Below are 22,398 nucleotides of genomic sequence, written 5' to 3' on the forward strand. Positions count from 1 at the left end.
TTATTTAATGTCATATTTCTCAAACAAGTTGATGAGTAACCTTGTAAAATGGAAAAAAAATAAAATCCATTTCAATATCAGTATTTCTGTGTTTTCAAAGTAAAGGACCTGCCTCATATTTAAAACTTTCATGATTTACATTTCCACAAATTTCCACTAAATAACAAATGGTATTTTCCTGGGGACATAAATGTCACCATATTGTAAGAATGACCCAAACAACATTTAAAACATTATACATATTGAATAAAAAATGCTTAACAGATTTGGAATGCTGTTAAATAATTATTTTTGAGAAAAATAATGAAATTTCACTGGTGATGTAATAAACTGTATTATATTATTGAGCATACTAAGATACAGTACATTGTGAACTGTACAGCCTAAGCTAAAGACAAGTAAGAGCTTCCTCAGTGACATTCCCAGAATACAGCTGTGAAAAGGCAACACAAATATTAGAATCTAAGGTTTTCTACAGTCCCTGATTTTGCCCATTATGACTATTGAATATTTTGGACTGTGAAGCTTAAGATTGTACCAACCTGTTTGTATTGCAATTTACATAATACATCAATATTTTATGTATATCCAGACATATTTTATGTTACATCATTATTAAATTATATTATTGTTATTGCTTTCCACCCTGTTATGCTTCACTACACACTATAAGGTCAGAATTTAACAATACCTCAATATAGTATGCATATGTTTGGGTTAACTTGTAGAGATTTAATTGTTCAACTAAACATAAAGAAATGTATGGTTATTCACCCTTTTTTCCTTTTCTTATGTTAAATAAAATGTTCCTTTTAAAAATAACACACAATTGACTTAATGATCATAGTTTCATAATTATTTGAAGAAAAAAAATTGAATGAAGGACATTTGGTGTCATTGAAAATGTACATTTATGTAAATACATACATTGTTAATGCTTTCAGATTATGTTTGTCTCGAACAGGGTGAAAATCTTATGGTCTAGTCTAGTATAAACAATCTGCCTACATTTATTAGGACTTTAATGACTGAGTTTGAACATTATGTTTTTCTGACAGTCAACCATTACCCTTTTCTGAAAGTATATAAGAAACATTTGCAAAATGTTTGAGGGTTCCAATGTCCCTATATAGTAGGAATGACCCGCTTATCAATTTTTATGACGTTAAATTATATACCTTTATTTTGAAACAGAACTAGAAGAATATTTGAATCCACTGTTTTGTTTTACTCTGGTTGTGGTTGAAAGTAGCTTATCTTGAGTTGTGTCGACGCATCCTGTATGGAACTAGAGTTAGCGATTTTCTGGATGTGTCAGTGATAGGAAACATTGGATTACATGAAAATACGTTTCACTATTTGAGGTATTTATTTGACATTACATATGCTAGCAACTCGTTATTGTATTTATTGTGTAGTATCGTCAAGTGACTGTTTACTTGAAAACCGTTAACAAACCACCATGGACTCTGCACAGATAAGTGAGATAGCTAGCTAACGGTTAGCTAATTAGCTAATAGGCTACCTATACAACAATTTTATTTCACGAGTGGTTTTATTTTCTTGGGGAAATATATGTCTCTCCTTTGATTCTTTAGATTTTACAAAATTAACGGTAGGTTTGTCTTTAAACTCGGTTTATAACTTTTGAGTTTAGTAAATTATCCGTAACCCGTAGCTAGCACATCCATATCTAATGTTATTGCACATTAAGTGGCTATTTCATTCATTCATGGCGTTATTGTTTTGCCATCATCTTGAGTGTTTTGATATGTTGTATAACAGACACTGCACGTTCCAGACAATTATGTCCAGACGTTATACTTTATCTTAAAATATTTCTATATGACAATTGTTGTGTTATGTTGCAGGAAAAGTCACAGGATTTCATAATGACAGGTTTGTATATTGGGTCAGCTATCGTTCATTCCGCCCACAAATGCTAGAATTCCACCATATTCAAGATTTCCTGTTGAACGTCTGCACTACCATCCCATTTGAAATCATTGGCAAATCCCTTTTCCTCTTTTCAGACCGAGTCAACAACTTCCCTCCACTGCCTCAGTTCCTGCGAATCAAGCCCTGCTTTTACCAAAATGTGGAGGAGGAGATCCCTGCCCCCCACAGGCAGCTAGTACGCAAGGTCTACAAACTCTGGATTTGTGAGTTAACACAAAATACTGGTTTTTGATTGAATGTGCTCCGGGCACTACTGTGTATCAGGGATGGAAATTAAATTTTTTATCCACCGGCCACTGTGGCTGGTGGATTTCAAAATCTACCAGCCACTCAATGTTTTTACCAGCCACTTTCTTGTTTTTAACCAACAACGTGAAGCGTGTTGACGACATACAGAGCAGTACATTATCAGATTTGTCTCGTCGTAAACTAACCAATTGCGGGACTACCCATTGTCTGCTTTTCTCCATCGTTCTTAAAAAAAAAAGCGGCTAGGTCTTTTTAGAAAAAAATAATTTGTCCAATTTGCGCGATGTACTCGCTTTTGTCCAACATGAATTGACAACCAGTGGACAAATGCAAGGTTATCGCTGGCTTCACCTACGCGCGATTCATCGAGGTTTCCCATAAGACGGATTATTAAACTTTATTCTTGATATTTAATGAGTTTATTCTCAAGATTGTATTTCGACTTTTTTCTCTAAATTTAACGAGTTTAATCTCGCATTATAATGACTTTAATGTCGAGATGGTTTTATTATTGCTTGGCACTAATCCTCTTCCGTAAAAGTGTCCGGGTGAAACCGTATGCTATTTTTTTTACCCGCCACGGTGGTCGGTAGGTGAAGCGAGTTTACCCGCCACAACACAAAATCACCCGCATTTGGCTGGTGGCGGGTGCTAATTTCCATCCTTGCTGTGTATGGAAAGTGATTCATTCAGATCTGAGTGAATGTGTGTCATTTGATTTTCTTGTTTCTCCATTCTGCAGTGTATTCAGTCACACTGTGTGTGAACGTGGTGTCGTGTATAGCTTGGTGGGCAGGAGGGGGAAGCGCAACAAATTTTGGCCTCTCCCTCCTCTGGCTTCTTCTCTTCAGTCCGTGCAGCTACACCTGCTGGTTTAGACCTCTTTACAAGGCTTTTCGGTAAGGTCCACTCCAGAACATACCAAGCACATTGTTTAAAAAAAAAAAAGTTTTCTTGACTAACGCCAAATCTCACTTTCGCTTTCCTAGGGCTGACAGTTCCTTCAACTTCATGGCCTTTTTCTTCATCTTCTTCTTCCAGTGTGTTCTTGCTCTCATTCAGACTGTGGGCATTTCTGGTTGGGGTGCTTGGTGAGTAGGACTAATGTGGCTAATCCAAATGGCTTACTTAGCAATAAAGATCACCTGTAGATTCTATATAAATACCTTTCACTTTCATTTCACTCATTACGCTGACATGCTGTGATTGGTGAATAACTGTACAGTATATGTAATTCAGTTTTCATGCCATGACAAAAATTAACCCACTGCTCCAAACACTCTGCCAAATCCTGAAAGTGGCTGGATCGCGACAGTGATGTTTTTCAGCTACAGCATTGGTTCTGCTGTAGTCATGCTATTTTCAGCGCTGCTCTTCACAGTGGTGACTGTGTTAATGGGACTGGTTCTCATTAGGGTGAGTCCAACACACCTACCCACACTCAATCCTGAAACATTTATGGAAACACACACAAACCAGAAATACATTTTTTGACCCTTTTTAGAGAAAGAGAAAAAAACTATTGTGATTTTGTCTGTGTGACTAGTTGGTTTGTCCGCTCTGCCGTTGTCAGGTTCACAGGATGTATCGTGGTGGAGGGGGCAGCTTTGAGCGTGCACAGGAAGAGTGGAGCACTGGACTCTGGAAGAGTGCCCCTGTTAGAGAGGCTGGCTTCAATGCAGTCACTGAAACTGGCCCAAGCCTACCCCAATACCCAGCTGCTGTGCCAAGCTACCCAGATAATGGCCCCTGGTGAAACACTAAGTGGGCTCTAGATGGCAACAGAGGACTATTTCTATGGCACGCAGCATAGCTAAAATCTTGACCACGGTAGTACAATCTCACATTGACATTATATGCATACCTGGAAATTTAGTATGAGAAAAACCAGCTGATTTAAAATAGATAGGGTATAATCAGCTGATTTTATTCAGAAGTACTTTGTAATTTGACTGACTTTAAATTTAAAGGGGCCACTGTTATAGACATTTTAGTGAAGAATATAAAGCTTTTCCATGGAAACTCGAAACACTTGGAAGAATGAAATGGATATGCAAAATATCCATTCATTGCAAATGTTTACATTTATTTATTCTTAAAATATGAACCTGATCTATTATATTTGGAAAAGTAACTTAATTTAAAAAAATCTAATAAATTGTAACAAGTTAATAAGAGGTGTAATATTTTAGGGTTTATTGCAGAAGCAGTAATACGACTCTTCATGAAGATTGTCGAAGGCTTGTGCCTTATGTTAAAATGTCTGAGACAGAAAAGGTGATTCCAAGTTGTCTGTGGTTTCCTTTTGACGGCCATATTCTGTGATCAATTCTTTCCAATTCAAACAAACACTTCTGCACTAATCAACAAAAAGTCTTAACACTACTTGACCTAAGTGACAGCAGTTCAAATAGTGCTCGGTTTTCATTTAGTGAGAGTGTATTTGGATATACATAGAACTGCACCTCAATTTATTTGAGCAACTTCTTGCGGTTCATTTGCTTTTGCCTTGTTTCTGAACTCAACACGCCTTAATTGTATGTGCAGTTCTTGCATGTAGAACGCATTTTGCTTGATTTTTGCCTTAACTACTCCTACATGTTTCAGTGTGTCTAGGCTCAGCCAATGAAATGTGTTGAAATGCATTTTCATCACCCATGCTTGCGGACTTATAAAAATATTGTATCCTTCTCATTCAACCTGAGCCTTTCCCCCCCCATACTCTTACAAAATAGTTGCACTGATCTCTCTTTGATTTTGGGTGGTCAGAGCTCTGTTGTGGAAGCACCCTATAGTCAGTATTTTATAACGAGGCTTAGGGCTCTGTTCAATCCTCCATTATGCAGTGTTTCCTGTAACTGCAGTCTCTGCTAACATGGAAAATTGATTTGGAAAAAGAACGAATTTCAATCACACTGTAATGCTGAACTTCCACAGTACAGATTGAAAAGGGCACTTAGTGCATTCCGGTCAGGAGCCCTTTGTTTACAATGTGAGAGTGGCAGCCACTCGTGGCCTACCTTTTCTTTGTGTCCCTCTCCAGCGTTAACTGCCATAATTAAGTTTGTGTTTTATCTTGTTTTTAATGCGTGTCATTCTGTAGTTCATATTGTCAACATTCTTTGAAATGTATTGCTGAAATGACTACATAAAAAAAATGGGAGTGAATATTCCTGTTCATACTACCTGATTGGTGTTACTCAGTTTCTTTCGTCATTTACAATTCACACATCTCTCCACAGGTTTTAGTGTATACTGCATTTAGTTCAGATTCTAAATCCACTTTGTTTATTAATTGCTTGGTTTTGTGGGATTCACACTTTTGTAAACCGCTTCAGGCACAACATATGTGTCTCTAAGCCATGGATTTCAAAGTCATTCTATGGAGGGCTGAGTGCATGTTTTTGCCCCAACCTTTTACTTGTTTAATTATCTTCACTAATTTGTTAGGAAATACCCTCACTTAGTTGTCTAGGTCTTAGTTGGCTTCCATTGAAAGGATAATGCCCAAATAGGGGAATCAGCTAGTTGGTTCAAAGCTACAACAAATGCATTTAACATCTAGGAGTCTCTTAGGAGAGGTGTTAGACCCACTTAGTACTTATCAACAATGAAGTTGAGAGGAGCGTCTATTTCCTAGTACAATAATTCTCTAAAGGTTGATTATAAAGATGTAGGTTGATGAACTACTGGCTGCATTCCTGTCTTTGTTGGCTGAAGTCCAAAATTACATCACAAATAAAAAGAACAACTGATATTTTGGTTGCTGTAAATTGGCAACAGTGTGCCTATTGAATCATCTTCGATTTCAGATCTTCAAACTAAAAATATAATATTAAATGGAACCCAAGTTAAGACTGCTCTCATTTGTCAATGGTCTTGGTGTGCATGGTAGCCACTAAGCCTAAACATTTTCTCCGTTTGCATGTTTTTGTCTCTGTTTTCAGATCTTCAACCAAAAAAGTATTACATGGATAAGTATAACCAAAAAAATATTCAATGGAACCTGAGTACATTTTTAAATGTTTTATTCCATAGACAAATTTCAGCAACAACCAATGCCCCCATGTGAAAACCATTGTGTGCCCTTATACTTAGTTTCTTGTGTGTAAAACCAAATGCTTCCTGTAGGTGTCGATGAACTACAATGCATTTCAACTGCTCTGATTTAACTGCTCCAATTGGCTTTACGGTCCATCCTGCTCAGGTAACAGAACAACACCTCTACCAACCTTTTGGTTATTTTTTTGGTGCTCTAAATGCTAGGCCATCAGTTACCCCGATGTGGACTTACACCAGGTGTGCTTCAGATTCTGCCAGCTTCTCTTAGAATTCTCTGATACAGAGCAGAATTTATGGTTCCTTGAAGGATGGCAAGTTTTCCAGGTCCTTATATTGCAAAACATCATACTTTCATCACCATGCTTGACCTGGAATATATTCTGTCAATTTTGTGAAAGGGTTTTCACTAGCCATTACACAACAAATACATGAATTTGATCATCTTTTTTTTTATATTGTATTCAGGTTACTGGGTTTTGATGGAAAATACAAATAAATAATACTTAATACAATATGTACACCTGTTTGACTGTACAAAATAGTTAATCGTGGGATTTAGTGATTTTGTTAAGAATGACTTAATCTCCTGTGTGTGCTGGCGTAAACATCCTGGTTAACCGAGCAGTGTGGTAAAAACAGAACAGCCTTTTCTTTGCAGGAAACATTACAATATTGGAGTGTTCCTGCACATGCTGTTGATATGTGATGACTTGCCAAGGCCATAAATGCATATCACGAAATTGGGAGGGTAGAAAAAAACGCACCACCTATCAAAGAAAGCATGTGTCTTTTCTCTATCTGCATATTCCAACCTTCATCACTCAAGCAGTGTGTTGGCTATTCATTCCCTCAACCCCTCCTAAGCCAATTTATTGTATTCAGAGATTCTAGCATGGAATTTGCTTTTACTTCTTTTCCTGCCACACATTTCAGAGCTTTCATGGATTTTGCCTCATGAAAAACAAAATAAATTCCACATACAGATGAAGTGGCTGAAATATTCTTACAAATATTTGCCTCTAACACAAGTAAATTAGCCAGACATGGCCTTAATCAGCTGCCTGGTGAAAGAAGAGCAAACTCCCAATGGGGTCAGATCTCCGATTCATCATGAATGTACCCCAAACCATCCACATTCATAGTGTTCCCTCCAGAGGAGAAGTTTTGCTCCCCATTCCCTTTTAAGGTAATGATAGCACAGTGATTATTGTTAGCATTATGAATGGGTGCAGTTCTCAGCGGCTTGATCTCTGAAGTCCGACTGTTTTGAATGTGCGTGTAGTTAATGGATGGGTTTTTCAACTGGCCAGCTCCTGAGGTCGCTGAGGACCTCTTTCTAAATTGTCCTTTATACAGGTTCCAGGCTACCAGGCCGACCAGCATCAGAGAGAGAATAGCCACCGCCACCTGCAGGCCTACAACCCTGTGATCCTCACTTCGTGAAGCAGGGGGCAGGGGGGGATCCAAAGGGTCCGTTTCCTCCGTTACCTCTGGTCCTGCGGTACTGTGGCCATAGGGGGGCTCTGTTGTCGTCTCACTCCCCCCCGTGTGTGTGTTGGGCTGCAACCGATAGATTGCCATAGTCCTGGTGATTGTCCTGCTGTTGACCTGTTCTTCAGACTCGCAGGTGTATTGGCCGGCGTCGTCGGCCGAGGCATTGAGGATAAGGAGGCCTTCGTTGTATATGTAATGCTTGGTGTCAGAGGGCAGAGGTTGTCCTGAGAAAATCCAGTGTACCACTGCCAGGTTGGAGTCAGGCTGGCATGGCAGCTTGATGTTGTTTCCAGGAAATAGGGTGTAATTCTCTGGCTTCACTGTCTCTGCAATATACACACAAAATCCAGTATTTGTATGTGCATCTACTCATCAATGTAAATACTAACTACAGTAATTCTGTACTCCAAAAATGTTGGTAGTGTGGTAAACAATTACATATTGTTAACCTGATTTGGGACATTTTGAGATATCACCCTCTTTAAGACTTTGAATAATTTTCCTGAAAAAGAAAGAACATTTACATTTAAGTAATTGAATTCATGAAAAAGTATAGTGTTGAAAAAATAATCACATCCCTAATTTAAATAGCTGGTGTTGCAGTTTTGGCCTACAGTCTCCTACATTAGAATTTTTGCAGATTCTTCTTTGCAGTACTGCTTCAACTGTGTCATGCTCGAGGGACTTTCTAAAAGCCCTTCCATAAACCTCAATTTTCTGTGTTTTGATAATTGTCCTGTTGCCAGATCTGTTTGTTTCAGCTTCAGCTTTTTGACAGATGGCCTCAATATGAATGGTACGAATATGAATATGGTACAATATGAAATTAATTGTTGACTCAATGTATGGCAAGTAGCCCAGGCCCTAAAATAGCAAATCTGCCCCAAATCTGGTTGGTATGAGGTTCTTGTGATGAAAGGCAGTGTTTTGATTTCACCAAACGTGGTAGTGTCTGGTGTTACGGCCAAACAACTCCACCTTTGACACACCTGTCCAGAACAAAATATGACTGTAGTTTTGGTCGTTACCCAGAGAAGTAGGAAGTGATTTCTGAGGCATATTTTGAGTTGGACACATCAGAGCAGAGGCCAGCAGACAGGTCCCAGCCACAGTAAGGGTCTCTGGCCAAGACACAGTCCAGACACAACTCATAGCGGCCGCAGTCACTCAGAGGCATCTGCACAGCTCCATAGTCTGAGCCTGTATACAGCTGACCCTGGGGCAGCCAGAACAAAAACACAAACAACAAATACCACATGAGTGTCAGCAGTTTCATGATTTTGCTCCAACCACTGTTATTGAAAACAATGACATGGGGTAATAGCATAGTCCTGGAATTCTCTATCGTACATACTAAGGATATGACTAACCATCTGTCTGGAGAAAAACAGGGAAACAACGAAGTGCCATTGATTGAAATAAAACCTTACATTGACATGAACGACCATATTATTATAAAAGCAACAAGGCATATTTTATTAAATGCTTTGTAACAGTGCTGCTATATTTGGGGTTTTAACCTGAGTTGCTGAGAACTTTGTGACAAATAAGCTTATTTAAAAGCACTACAGATATGATGTTTGATTGACATCCTGAGTTTGTGTTACCGTGCTTGAGGAGAGACGCATGGTCTTGATAGAATCTGGGGTCTGGTACAGCTGTATCTCCTCAATGATAAACATCTCCCCAGCATAGTTGACAGCCTTCTGCACATATCCATTCTCTGTCAGGAGAGGTGGTCACCCACATCAGCATCGGAGACCCACTATCACGAAACGGTTTGTGTTGGGTGTGTGGTTGTTGCATTTAGTACCTGTGCCAATGAACAACACTGCGTATCTCTCTCCGTCGAGAGCTAGCACGTTGTCCACCACAAGGCGTGTGAACTTGGCCCCTTTCTTGACCAGCAGCGGACGCCCAGTCAACGGGGGCACAGCGTCATCCATAAGAGGCCGGTCTCTGATGAACTGCAGGGTCTTGTCTGGCAGGTCCAGGGAGCTCATCATCCCATGGGACCGCGCTGCGTTGTTAATGCACTGTAAACAATATGATGACAGTAATTCTTGTGTGGATCTCTCTATTTGCAAATAAACTGTAGTAGCTAAAATGTCAAAAGGTACATTGTTGCCTTTTGTGGCCCAGTTTGATTCAAAATCATCACATCGATATATAAATGACACTTACAGCTCCAGGTCTAGGGGTGGGCACTTCTCCACTGTACATGACCCACTTCACATGGGACGTCTCAACAGTCACTGGTGTCTTAAACTTCCCTGTATCAAACAAGTGTCCTATGGCTGATATATTGTATGCACACACTGTAGACACGTCGGACGAGCTCCTAGAGAAAAATCACAGAAAAATGTGTTTGTTGTTTTCAAACATTCATTTTTAATCAAGTTCTTTGAAAACTGATTGGATGAAAGCAATGGTATATGTATGCAATAAGGTTTATGGTTTCATATACCGCAGCCAATCAGCATTCGGGATTCAAACCACCTGGTTTATAATAGCAGTTGACCACATGCCATGGGTATGAGATCACATGACTTGTTCACTGTTCTAATTGCGTTGGTAACCAGTTTGGAACAGTTAGAAGACATCTTGGGGGTCATATTTTGCCAATGTATCTAGTGCTATATCCTAACACTTCACGATGTGATATGCCAATGAAGAGCTCTCAAATAGTGTAAACTGTTCATATTCCAAAACCAGGTCACAAGGTCATGATAACCGTTATATTGAGAATCTCTAGCAGATTAAAAAACACAAACTCTGACTGAAACAATATTTTCACTGGGTTCCAGGGAGAATACTCACGACTGGGGAGTGAACACTGCATAGAAAACACTTTTGCCCCAGTCACTGTCTTTGACTAGGAAGACATCCTGTACAACAGAGGGCAGACTGGGCTCTGGTAGAGAGCAGTCCAGACGGGCCTTCAGGAATGACGTCCACTTTCTCTGGAGAGTCCGCTGGCCACCCATATCCTTCTATATAGACACACAAAAAACAAAATGTACACATACAAATGATACACACATTGTGAGAGACAGTGGTTCTAGTCATAAAATGGTAAGACTTGTAGGGAAGGGTTCCAGTCACACACTATACCCTTTCTTTTATTATCATAAAGTACCATGCATTCACCAATAAAAGTGCCCAGACGTGCACTTCTACCAACTTAAATCAACGTAAATATGAAGCATGTTGCTACCTTGCAAACACGGGCCACTCTTGACACCACAAGCTTGTTGTAGAAGTCATACTCCACAGCGTTTTCACTGAAGAACAGGTAGACTTTATCATCATCGCCCTCTGGGTTGTTCATGCTCTCTGGGACAAGGTCCATGTACACAAAGTTGGGCTCTGAAAACCATAAACACTTATTGTACTATTTTACAGGAGCAGTTGAGGTGTCACAATTGAAAACACAGAGCAAACAGAATCTAGGCTATTACAGACCAGTATATGCGAAATTCCAAATGGATAGATGTGTTGGTTTCCTCTTTAGGTGCACAAACACCTAAATGTCATTACCTATGGTGTTTAGCAGTATCAACTAAATGATAACTCACCGTTAAGCCATGAACTCTTGAACTCAGTGCGTAGTGAAGAATTGGAGCTGCGAAGAACCACAGGCTCAGATCCCAGGAAGTTGATAGACGTAGCAGAGTACAGGTCATTTCCTGCCAGATAAGTGGGATGACAAGAGTTACAAGGGGAACAAAGAATGTTCAAGCAAAGTGACATTGTGTGTTTTTAGGAAAACAGATGCAGGGAGACAGTATAGACAGCAGAGATGCATTGAGTTCAGTGAGAGAACCAGGGGCGCCGCTGTGGAGGGAAGCATATGGTTTTGGAGGCCAAAGCGTTAACCCCTCAAGCTGCCTCCAGTCTCTGGCTGCACCAGGAAATGCAGTCACTTTAATTTGCAGTTGGAGGATTTTCCACATCACAGGGTGCACTGCTCTGTCCTCTTGTGAGAACAGATGAGCAGAGACTGACTGAGTCCCGGTACATACCAACCATGATGGAAGAGTATCTCTGGAAGGGATCAAAGGGGCATTTCCCTTTTCCCTCTTCCAACGTATTCTCCAGCGTCAGTTTTCCTTCAGAGTATGTCTGAAACAAAGCAACTATTTAGTTTGATGAATTCCCTTTTTCATTCCAGGTGTCTACATTATGCCATTTCACACAGTAAATGTTCAGCGTTACAGCTGCCTGTGTATAGCAGTCACTTCCGGTTTAGCCCAAGCTATACTTACCATGTAATCACAGATGGGGCTGAAAGCATTAGTCCCGCACACATACATTCGGCTGTGATCTACTTTATGTAGCGTCCGTATGTAGTTACGGCATTCAATCTGCAACATCATAGCAGTGATAAATATCATGGTAGGCATATGAATGGATCTGGTTCTGTTTGTTACTTCTTTAGTTGGTGTCAGATAAACAACTGGTAGAATGACACTTTACCTAGTGTGTGGGGGAAATCATTTGTGGTTAAAAGAGGCCCTTACCTCAGCGTGTTTCCCTTTGTATTTACAATCTTTCTGTTTCTCATCCGTGACCTGCCAATATACCTGAAGAAAAAGACTGATTGTTGCATTGGTTGCAGGCAATAAAGGATTAATGACAATATAACAGGATAACTGAATAGCTGAATTAAACATTGGTTCCTACCACAGCTTTCTTGATGGAGATATCAGAGATGTTCAATGCATAGACAACCTCTCGAGCCCCAAGAAGCAGCAGGCCCAGATCTTCTCGAACCAACATGGTGGAGTAGTTCCAAATCCCCTCCTCTCTGAACAGCTTCATATTGTCTAAACAAACAAAAACATGCAGAACAACTCAATGACAGAGTGGCTCACAGTTATAGAGGTTGTCACCAGCTATTCAGGACACCCCAACTGCAGACTATATGGGAACAGAAAATGTTTTTTCCAAGGCAGAGTCACCAGTTGAATTGCATTGGATTAAGTCATGTCCCCCCCCCCCCACTAATTTCAGCACGACGTTCCCTTTTGTAAGCGGACCTGAATCATGTTTGGGTGTACTTTTCCCCACATTGCTGATTAAATATTAAATATCTTTCCACTGACTTTCAGTATTTCAGGAAAAAGATGCAGTTCACTACAGTACGCCATGAAGGAAACGGGAGAGAGAGAGAGGATGGCTTACTCTGGTAGAGGACACTTTTCCGTGGGATACAGTTCAGAGTGTTGTATTCACTGAGAGACAGAGGAAGGAACAATCCACAAAAAACCCCCATGGCGGTGAAAGGAGACATTGCGTGCGGTCCAGGTCTAATTCTTGGGCTGCACATGCACAATAACATACGGTAGATCAACAGTTCATGTCTCTATGGAGACCCCAGTCTTAGGATTCCAGTGGTTGATAGACATGTTTGTATCATCCTCCAATATAAATGCTTGCTTGCCGCTGCTACCTCCACTGTATCTCAGGAGAGAGTCCATGCCGTTCCAGGTACTGTCTTAGCATGCGGTAGCTCAAACTTCTTGAAGCAGGAGGTCTTTATATTGGTCCAGAGGCTCTGATCTGACGAAATGAAAAGATAATACATGAGACATAACACTTAAGACTTCATGTCCTCTAAAAACAAAACATACACACTGACAAGCCAAAATATAACAACCACCTGCCTAATATGCTGCTGGTCCTCTGTGCGCCACTAAAACTCTCCTGACCTACTGAGGCATGGACTCTACAAGACCCTTGAAGGTGTCTTGTGGTATCTGGCACCAAGACATTAGCAGCAGATCATTTGGAGGGCAAGTCATCACCTTGAACTCCTCGTAATGTTTTTCAAACCCTTCCCAAATATCGTGTGCAGTGTGGGAGGGTGCAGTATCCTGTTGAAAGAAGCCACTGCCATCAGGGAGTACCATTGCATAGTACACAGCATCACCAGGGACCCTACACACGCATGCCACAATCTATTTGCTTTCCTCCCACCTGACAGTCGGTACAGGTCTCTCCGTTCTCGCACCAGCAGGCTCAGGAATAGTTTCTTTCCATCTGCTGTAACCCTGTACATTTTCTGTCAATTTGTGAATTTTCCACTGCAGATTTAGAACTGCCATGTCTAATGCATTTGCATTAATTGCACACCTATTCATTTCACTTGTATATACATGTACTTGTAAATCTTTCTGCACTCTTCTATTTGCACTTCTGGTTAGACGCAAAATGCATTTCATTGTACTATACTTATACTGTTCTATATCTAATCTAATCATTGCCATGAAGGGGTGTACCTGCAACAATGTTTAGGTAGGTAGCACGTGTCAAATTGACGTCCACATGAATGCCTGGACCCAGGGTTTCCCAGCAGAACATCGCCCAGAGCATCACATTCCCTCCACCCGCTTATCTTCCCACAGTGCATCCTGGTGCCATGACTTCCCCAGGTAAACGGTGCCAACGTCCAAGGCCGTCCACATGATGTAAAACAAAACAGGACTCATCGGACGGGCAACCTTCTTCCACTGCTCCAAGGTCCAGTTCCGATGCTTGCATGCTTACTGTAGACACTTTTGACAGGGTTTACAGCGGTCTTCATGGGTATTCTGACCAGACTGTGGCTACACAGCCCCACACACAGCAGGGTGCAATGCACTGTGTTGTGACACATTCCTCCCAGTAACAACAATTCAAAATGTCTGTGACTTGTGCCACAGTAGAATGTCGGTTCGGACCAGGCGGGATAGCCTTCGTTGCCTTCGTGAATTGACGAGCCATGGGGGCCCAACACCCCGTCGTCGGTTTGTGGTTTGTCCCTCCTCGGACCACTGTCGGTAGGTACTCACCACTGATGCCCAGGAGTACCACGCAAGCTTTGCCGTTTTGGATATGCTCTGACCCAGTTGTCCCAATTTGGCCCTTGTCAAAGTCGCTCAGGACTCATTTCTCAGGACTGCCCATTTCTCCTGCATCCAACACGTTTACTACAAGATCTGATGTTTTTCGCTTACCATCTAATCCTGTAACTGATTCACAGATTTGAATACTTTAACTCTGGTCATTACAATTTTTTCTGACCTGAGAATTTGAACAAACACTTGTTCCTGTTAAGACTAAACAAGGCCCCAAGCAGTTCTCATAAAGCAGGTCACATGCACTAGAAAATGTCTTGTTTTTTTATGTTCAAAACAAACATACAAACATATTAAAGCCCCTACAGGAATGTTTATACAGAAAGGCAGGTTTTCCCTCTAAACCTCCCAAAAGACTCTGATAATATACAAATAAAATCAGAGTCGGGCAGACTAGGTGCTTGCTACTCCACACCTTTTGTGAAAACACCTCTTACAACCGTCATGCTGGTTCCTTGTTTTTACTTCAAACAGAAACAAGCTGGTGCAAGTAAAGGAGTTCTCAACAGTCAGCAGAGCTGGAATAACTCACATGCTTTATGCCTCAGGCACTGGGAGGTCTAGTTAAGCAAGGCAGCTGGTAAAAATGTCTACAGGTTGTTATTCACTGTTTGATTGATACTTTTAAGCAGTGAAGACAGTACATGCCTACAACAATACTCAGAAGACTGCAGTTGCTCACTCTTCAGATGTGTTCCTTTTCATTCATCTAGAAAGTGCAACATTCTCTACCAAGCCCGATGGATGTCTTGTCAAAAGGGCAATGCTGTTTGTTTTGTGGTCACGACAAGCAGCCAATGTAGAATTTGTCATTTACAGCTTGCCAGAAATCTACCGAGTTTATGTTTAAGTAAGAAACCATCAAAAAAAGTGTTTATCACCACAATACCATGTAAATATTTTTGAGTAAATATTTTTTTAAACTGGTGACAAAATGTTAAAGTCTTTGTATCGCATTAGAGAGTATTATGGATAGATCAGGTTGTTTGTTCTATTATGGATGAAACAGAGCAGACGTCTTTATAGAAAATACAGTGAGTGGTCACCACTGCCATAGCTGTACTGGCTTCTGATTGTGATGACAGAATAGAAACACACTATGTAAAATACAAATACTAAATATTTTTTATGACAGAGCCCCCGGGCCCGGATCTCCTGCACCCCCGATAGTTACACGCATGGTGGTCACCCAAACCCACAGACAGTGAGTCACCAGGCCATGGCTGGCTACCCTTTTGAGCTTTTAAAGCACAACATTTAAAAATGGAAGAGACAAACCACGTATACATTTTCTGAAACCTTGAATAATGGATTTGCAGAGGTTCAAAACGATCCCATGTAAAGTGCATGCTGAATCAAAAAGTTTTCAATGTTTTACCATTACCATTTTAGTTAAATGTTTAATGAAATTGTCACCAACTGAAAATATGGGTTTTATGTAGGCATGCACTGATAAGACAATATTTGTCCGATACTGATAGCCCAAGTTCAACCGGCTGATGTCAATGCAGATGTTTTTGATATTTCTGTACGTATATGTACTCTGGCAAAAAATGAAGAAATTCAAGTCATTTCTATATATTTTAATAACAAAGGACTCATAAAACATAAGTCTGCTATCTCTGGTCTCTTGGACATCCCACACCTACCGGATGGCTGCTCCCACCAAAGCAAGTCAAAGGTTTCCTTTGTCCTGACACCCCAATGATGGAAACAGTTCCTAGCAGACCCAGCCCATCTTCCGGAAACCTCAGAGAACCCTCAGAGTGTTTCAAAAATGATTCCACATACAACCCCAAAGTAATCTGTTCTTTCAATTTCACATCTATGATATTTCAGATTGACATTTAAAAATGTTTACTAAGTAGTTTAGATTCTGCAAAATACTGTTTAAAGAAACTTTAGTGATGCAATTCATATTTTTTCTCACAGTAACTTTTCTTTTCTTTAACTTCTGTCATTGTGAAATAATTGGCATCTTGGTAAACTGGCTTCCCTGTGTGTTCTATGTGGCTGAAATTAAACAGGAAACTGGCTATGGGAGTGAGTTCAGCTCTGATCCTCCTTGTCCTAGCCACTGTTGTGAAACACCATTATGTGGAAAACACCCAGTTCAGGCTAAGGACATGTTATTGCTAGCTCAGATAACTAGAGCAAAGAATTTCATCAAAACGACAGCAGTCCATCAGATTTGGTGAGAAAGTTAAATGAGTTAGTTAGAAATAGACAAATCTATTTGCTGTTAATGCCTCGGACCAGGCCGTGCTAGAAGCATGGCAGATAACCAAACATTTGACCAGGAACTTTGATAGATTTAATCCCTAGTAAACAAGGTCAAAAACAATGTTGTTCTGACTATGTTTTTCCTGACAATTATCTCAAATTATTCCTTGGGGCATCACCAATAGAGAAAAGTTTATTTAAATTCAGTTTGCAAATGGACCGATATCCCCTATTAGTATGTTGAGAGTTGCTTCAGGAGACATATACTGTATGCTACAACAATCTATAAATGCAAAGACACAAAAGTAACAAAACCTGTTTTGTTTCCTTATACCTCATCTTTCATTACAAGCCCAGTTTTAACCATTTTGGCACAAGCCCTGAAACATACCTGGCTTGGCAGCCTATGCACCACAGGCAAGTCTCAGCAGGAGTTGGGAGACAAAGAAAAAGATGAACTCCTTTAAATCTCAGACTGTAAACAGACACTCCTCCTGAATAGTGACTAGTTGTGACACAACGTAATGGGAACACCCAACTGCTGCCAACTGACAGAGACGCTATTTGATTGAGCAGGTCACAATTTTCCACTGGTAATATCAGGCTCATGTCCACTGGTTAAGTCTAGCCCTATTGATTTAAAGCATTGACACCAATGTTCCCCGCCACTGAGCATGTTATGTGGCCACTAGCAACTGAGATAGAATTGGATATAATGTGATCACAACAGCTGCATGTCACTGATCACTTTTAGTGTTCACTATTTCTGAGCACACAGTATAACATTTTTAAATAGATTGCATTCAAGTAAAATTCCTTATTTTGTAAATAATAAGATACATTTACATTTTAGTCATTTAACAAACATTCTTATCCAAAGCAGCTTACATTGGCAATTAGATTTAATGGTCTTGTGCAGGGCCAAAATTACAGAATATTTACTTTTCCCACTCAATCAAGCAATCTTTCAGTTACTGCTGCTCTAACCACGATGCTATCCCCTAATTGTATGTTGTATAATTTTCAACTTTAAATGTTTGACTTGACTGTGATTCATCTGCTGACTCAACCCATTAATTAAACCTCACACCTGGTTGCTGTATACATTCAGTTCACAAAAGTACACCTGACAAGACTGAATCAAACATTTATACTACTGATTTGAGAATTTTACATTTACTGCATTTGCTGACAGCAAAATCTGAAAATACTTCAGTAACATGATAAGAATATATCTGTCATCTCCAAGTCGCGCCACACACACACACACACACACACACACAAACAGCTCAAAAGAGGGAACAGACATTTCTGTGCACTTTAAAGACTCAATAAGGAGTCATAATACAAAATACAGAGAAGCATACTTTTCTAAAGTTTTTTTGTAGTTTTTTCTATTTTCAAAGCATCCTCACCATGACACAATAACTGATGTTGTTTCCACAATCCCATTATAAATCACTGTCTCCTTCAGGTGGGCATAACTGTTAAGCATGTTCTATTGTCAAGATTGCTAACTTAGTTACAACCTGGTTTCCAAAAAAGGTGGGATGCTGCGTAAAACGCAAATAAAAACAGAATGCAATGATGTCCAAATTAGTTATTCCTGTGTTTAATTGACAATAGTACAAAGACAACATATCAAATGTTGAAACTGATAAACTTTATAAATTTGTGAAAAATACAGGCCCATTTTCGAATTTGATGCTAGTAACACGTTTCAAAAAAGTTAGGACAGGGGCATGTTAACCACTGTGTGGCATTACCTCTTTTAACAATACTCTGTAAGGGTTTGGGAACTGAGGAGACCAGTTGCAGTGAAAGTGAAATGTATTCCCATTCTTGCTTAATATAGAATTTCAGCTGCTCAACAGTTCGGGTCTCCTTTGTCATATTTTTCATTTCATAATGTGCCAAATGTTTTCATTGGGTGACAGGTCTGGACTTCATGCAGGCCAGTTTAGCACCTGGACTCTTTTATTACGGATCCATGCTGTTGTAATACGTGCAGAATGTGTCTTGGCATTGTCTTGCTGAAATAAGCAAGGCCTTTCCTGTAAAGGATGTCATCTGGATGGCAGCATATATGTTGCTCCAAAACCTGCATATATTGTTCAGCAATAATGGTACCTTCACAGATTTGCAAGTCACCAATGTCATGTGCACTAATGCACCCCCATACCATCACAGATGCTGGCTTTTGAACTGTGCACGGATAAGGAGTTGCATTGGACCCAGAGAAGGTGGCAGTGGTTCAGGATCTTGTTTATACAGTACATGTTTTCTTCGTTGTATGGTTGAGTTTTCATTTGCATTTTGGAACCAGCGACATACTGTGTTCAGAGACAATGGTTTTCAGAAGTGTTCCTGAGCCCTGCAGTGATTTCTACTACAGAATCAAGTCTGTTTTTAATGCAGTGCTGTTTGAGGGCCCAGAGATCACGGCCATCCAGTAATGGTTTTTGGCCTTGTCCCTTGCATACAGAGATTTCTCCAGATTCTCTGAATCTTTTAATGATATTATGTACCATAAATAATGAGATCCCCAAACTCTTTACAATTTTACGTTGAGAAACATTCTTAAATTGTTGCACTATTTGCCCACGCAGTCTTTTACAGAGTGGTGAACCTCACCCCATCCTCACTTCTGACAGACCCATCCTCTCTGGCTTGATCTTTTAATACCCAATCATGTTACTGACATGTTGCCAATTCACCTAATTAGTTGTGTGATATTCCACCAAGTTTAGTTTTCTAGCAATACACAACTTTTCCAGTCTTTTGTTGCCTCTGTCCCTACTCTTTTGAAATGTGTTGCTGGCATCAAATTCAAAATGGGCATATATTTTTCAAGAAACAATAAAATGTAGCAGTTTTTACATTTGATATGTTGTCTTTGTGCTATTTTCGATTTAATATATTGTTTAAATTATTTGCTCATCATTGCGTTCTGTTTAAATTTACATTTTCCGCAACGTCCCAATTTTTTTTCAAACAGAGTTGTATATAATACAATATTACAGTGAAACATATTGTATTCACAGTCACAGCTTGTAATTTTATAGTGCAAAGAAAGGACGTATGAGTGCACTGAAATGCACTGAAGTAAGCGTGCAAAACATTGATATGTCCCAAAAGGTTATGTACTCTTATAATCTTCACCCAGTACAGCCAGAAAAAGACTGGCTATCCCTCAGAGTCAGATTCCTCTCTAGGTTTCTTCACACTAGGGAGTTTTTTCTTGCCATTGTGCATAAGATTCTTGTTGTTGCTTGTTCTTTGGGATTTCAGGCTGGGTGAAGCACTTCGTGACAACTCCTGATGTAAAAGGGGCTTAATATGATTGATTGAATATACCACAGTAACTTTATTCACAATACATAAAAATAGGAACATTTGATTCAGAACAACACAGGATGTATCTTCATGTCATGTTGTAACTGTAAATCAAACAGTGATTTACATTCACATTGAGTATAACATGTTTTTTAAATAATGACAACTGCACAAATTTAAATTTAAACTCATGGTTTGCTTGCATAGCATCAACAACGCAATATATTATTATAATATTTGATCTCTCCTTTTTAATTGATACATAAAGTCTGTTTAATTTCCAGCATTTCTCAGACTGAAACAACATTTTTAATAGCTGCCACGGTATTCGCGGTGATTCTCATTTAAACCAAAGTAAATTCATTTATTTTAATTGCTTGTTTTTAAAATGTATATATGGCATCACAAATGTTAATACATGCAATCTGGTTGAACCTCTGTTCATAGTTTGAACAGTGTAAGAAGAGACCTGAAAGTTTTTGTGTAAAAAATAATAATATTCAAGTCTATTGGCGTTTTCCTCAAATAGAAGTACGAATTGTACAGTTGTCATTGCTTTGCAACTAGACCTAAAAACACAACTGTGATTAGATTTAGAAACAAAGACAGATGGAAAGACAGGTGGAAAAATATACAATATACTTCAATTGCTATAATTAGTTAACGGGAATAATATTGACACTTATTTTGTTATAGGCCTATTGTTAATTATTAAGTCAGGTAAGGATGAAAGGGCGCCAATCAAGTGAAGTGGCTCAAATGGTTTTGCTTCAGGACCCAGTTAAAACCAATTCACTCGCGAACCAATATTTGCATGGTGATTCTTTTGTATATGAGGGCTTTATGGAAAAGGAAAGAATGCTAAATTGACAGTGAATGTAGGAATGTTATTACGCAAGGGAACAACGTTTGTAATTGTCATTAATTTTCATATAGCTTGTATTAATGATCAATAATCTGGGCAAGCTCTGAGATCACAACATGCGGCTGAACATATAGAGCACATGAAAATACTGCGTTAAGTATGTTTTCACATAATTATGTCATAGTGCATGTTCATTTTAATTCAAGTGTGTTTAAATTCATACTAGAGGTGTCCTAAATACTGAAAATTAAAAAAGAAACAAAAACGTGGTTGACCAAAGCACCCATTCAAAACCGTAGTGACCCAGCTGAAAACCAATGCACTAACCTTAACATTTTTAAAACGAATCACCAAGGTGTCCACCGCCGGGAGTTAATGACGTGTATGATAATCTTGTTACAGCACCTCACCTGATATCAAGGTGACTGAGAATAACTTTCCTATCTATAAACTATGAACAATGACACAACAAATGCAGCTCGCGTAAATTACAAAATCTATCAAAGACTCACCTGTAACATTGGTATTTATTCTCAGTAAAAGATCTAAATTCTTCATTTGACACCGATATGATTTTTCGTCTTCGCCTGTAAAACGTTTGCTGGCTAGTGAGTTAGATTATCCATGTAGGCTGGTGATAAATCGTTAACAAACGAACGGCTCTTTTCAGAACGGCTCTTTTGGTGAACACTTGGCTCTGAATCGGATTGGCGATTCATGATTTTCTTATTTTCTTTAGCACAAACAACGATTACTTACTAATAACTCACTACAGTATCAATTTAAGATTGCATATCCGCACGAAAAAAACAAGATGACTACATTTCAGGAAAGCGCAAATGTGAGTTGCAGCAAATGTATCCAGTAACGTTGGTTAAAAAATAGGCGAACTAATAAATAGGACATGGAACTGATTTGAACATCAATTTCATGCTCAACCCATGCCTAATTCTATATATATTTACCTTAACATTGGTGATTTCCTCTTCTCGTCGTGCTAGGGTTATTTTTAATAATTATATACGAAGAGCATTTGGGAACCAAGTGAGACGGTTCTTTCAGGTGAACTGGGTCATAAGAGCCGAATCACTGAAACGACTCGAAATGCCCAACGCTAATGGGCTTGGCTCCTCAAAGCACCTGGCTGGAACTAGCTGAGTGTCACGTAACCATGTTTTTCTGCTGGAAGTTGATTTAACGTTCGACTGGCACATCTGCCTTTTTTGATAATGTTAACATTTGAAGTGACCATGTTTTTTCTGTTGGATATTGATTAAACGTTCCACTGACACCATTACTGTTTTTCTA

At 39.5% G+C, this 22,398-nt stretch overlaps 2 protein-coding genes across 7 annotated transcripts; one reads left to right on the forward strand and one right to left on the reverse strand.

Moving 5' to 3' along the window:
• The first annotated feature begins 1,225 nt into the window (after window positions 1-1,225).
• scamp4 (secretory carrier membrane protein 4) lies at window positions 1,226-5,398 on the forward strand. 2 transcript variants are annotated; one of them, XM_034293603.1, is made up of 7 exons: window positions 1,226-1,364; window positions 1,872-1,899; window positions 2,034-2,162; window positions 2,951-3,107; window positions 3,198-3,299; window positions 3,507-3,663; window positions 3,708-5,398. In XM_034293603.1, the coding sequence occupies exons 2-7, from the start codon at window positions 1,893-1,895 to the stop codon at window positions 3,981-3,983; spliced, it is 828 nt and encodes a 275-aa protein (XP_034149494.1). In that variant the 5' UTR covers window positions 1,226-1,364; window positions 1,872-1,892; the 3' UTR covers window positions 3,984-5,398. The 2 variants fall into 2 exon arrangements, with proteins under 2 accessions (XP_034149494.1, XP_010870064.1); XM_010871762.3 differs by having other exon boundaries at window positions 1,229-1,364; window positions 3,507-3,624; window positions 3,782-5,398.
• Window positions 5,399-6,219: 821 nt separating this feature from the next.
• Window positions 6,220-21,721, reverse strand: si:ch211-129c21.1 (uncharacterized protein LOC563087 homolog). 5 transcript variants are annotated; one of them, XM_029121808.2, is made up of 15 exons: window positions 21,603-21,721; window positions 12,952-13,329; window positions 12,451-12,593; window positions 12,288-12,350; window positions 12,033-12,131; window positions 11,790-11,889; window positions 11,343-11,453; window positions 10,982-11,133; window positions 10,585-10,757; window positions 9,949-10,105; window positions 9,578-9,800; window positions 9,372-9,487; window positions 8,793-8,980; window positions 8,214-8,266; window positions 6,220-8,090 (listed from the first exon to the last, which is right to left on the reverse strand). In XM_029121808.2, the coding sequence occupies exons 2-15, from the start codon at window positions 13,106-13,108 to the stop codon at window positions 7,363-7,365; spliced, it is 2,463 nt and encodes an 820-aa protein (XP_028977641.1). In that variant the 5' UTR covers window positions 13,109-13,329; window positions 21,603-21,721; the 3' UTR covers window positions 6,220-7,362. The 5 variants fall into 5 exon arrangements, with proteins under 5 accessions (XP_028977641.1, XP_012990560.1, XP_028977642.1 ...); XM_013135106.4 differs by having other exon boundaries at window positions 12,952-13,324; window positions 21,603-21,706; XM_029121809.2 differs by lacking the exon at window positions 21,603-21,721 and adding an exon at window positions 21,418-21,437.
• Window positions 21,722-22,398: the final 677 nt, after the last annotated feature.

Source organism: Esox lucius, chromosome 8, assembly GCF_011004845.1.
Source record: "Esox lucius isolate fEsoLuc1 chromosome 8, fEsoLuc1.pri, whole genome shotgun sequence".
NCBI classification, from domain to species: Eukaryota; Metazoa; Chordata; class Actinopteri; order Esociformes; family Esocidae; genus Esox; species Esox lucius.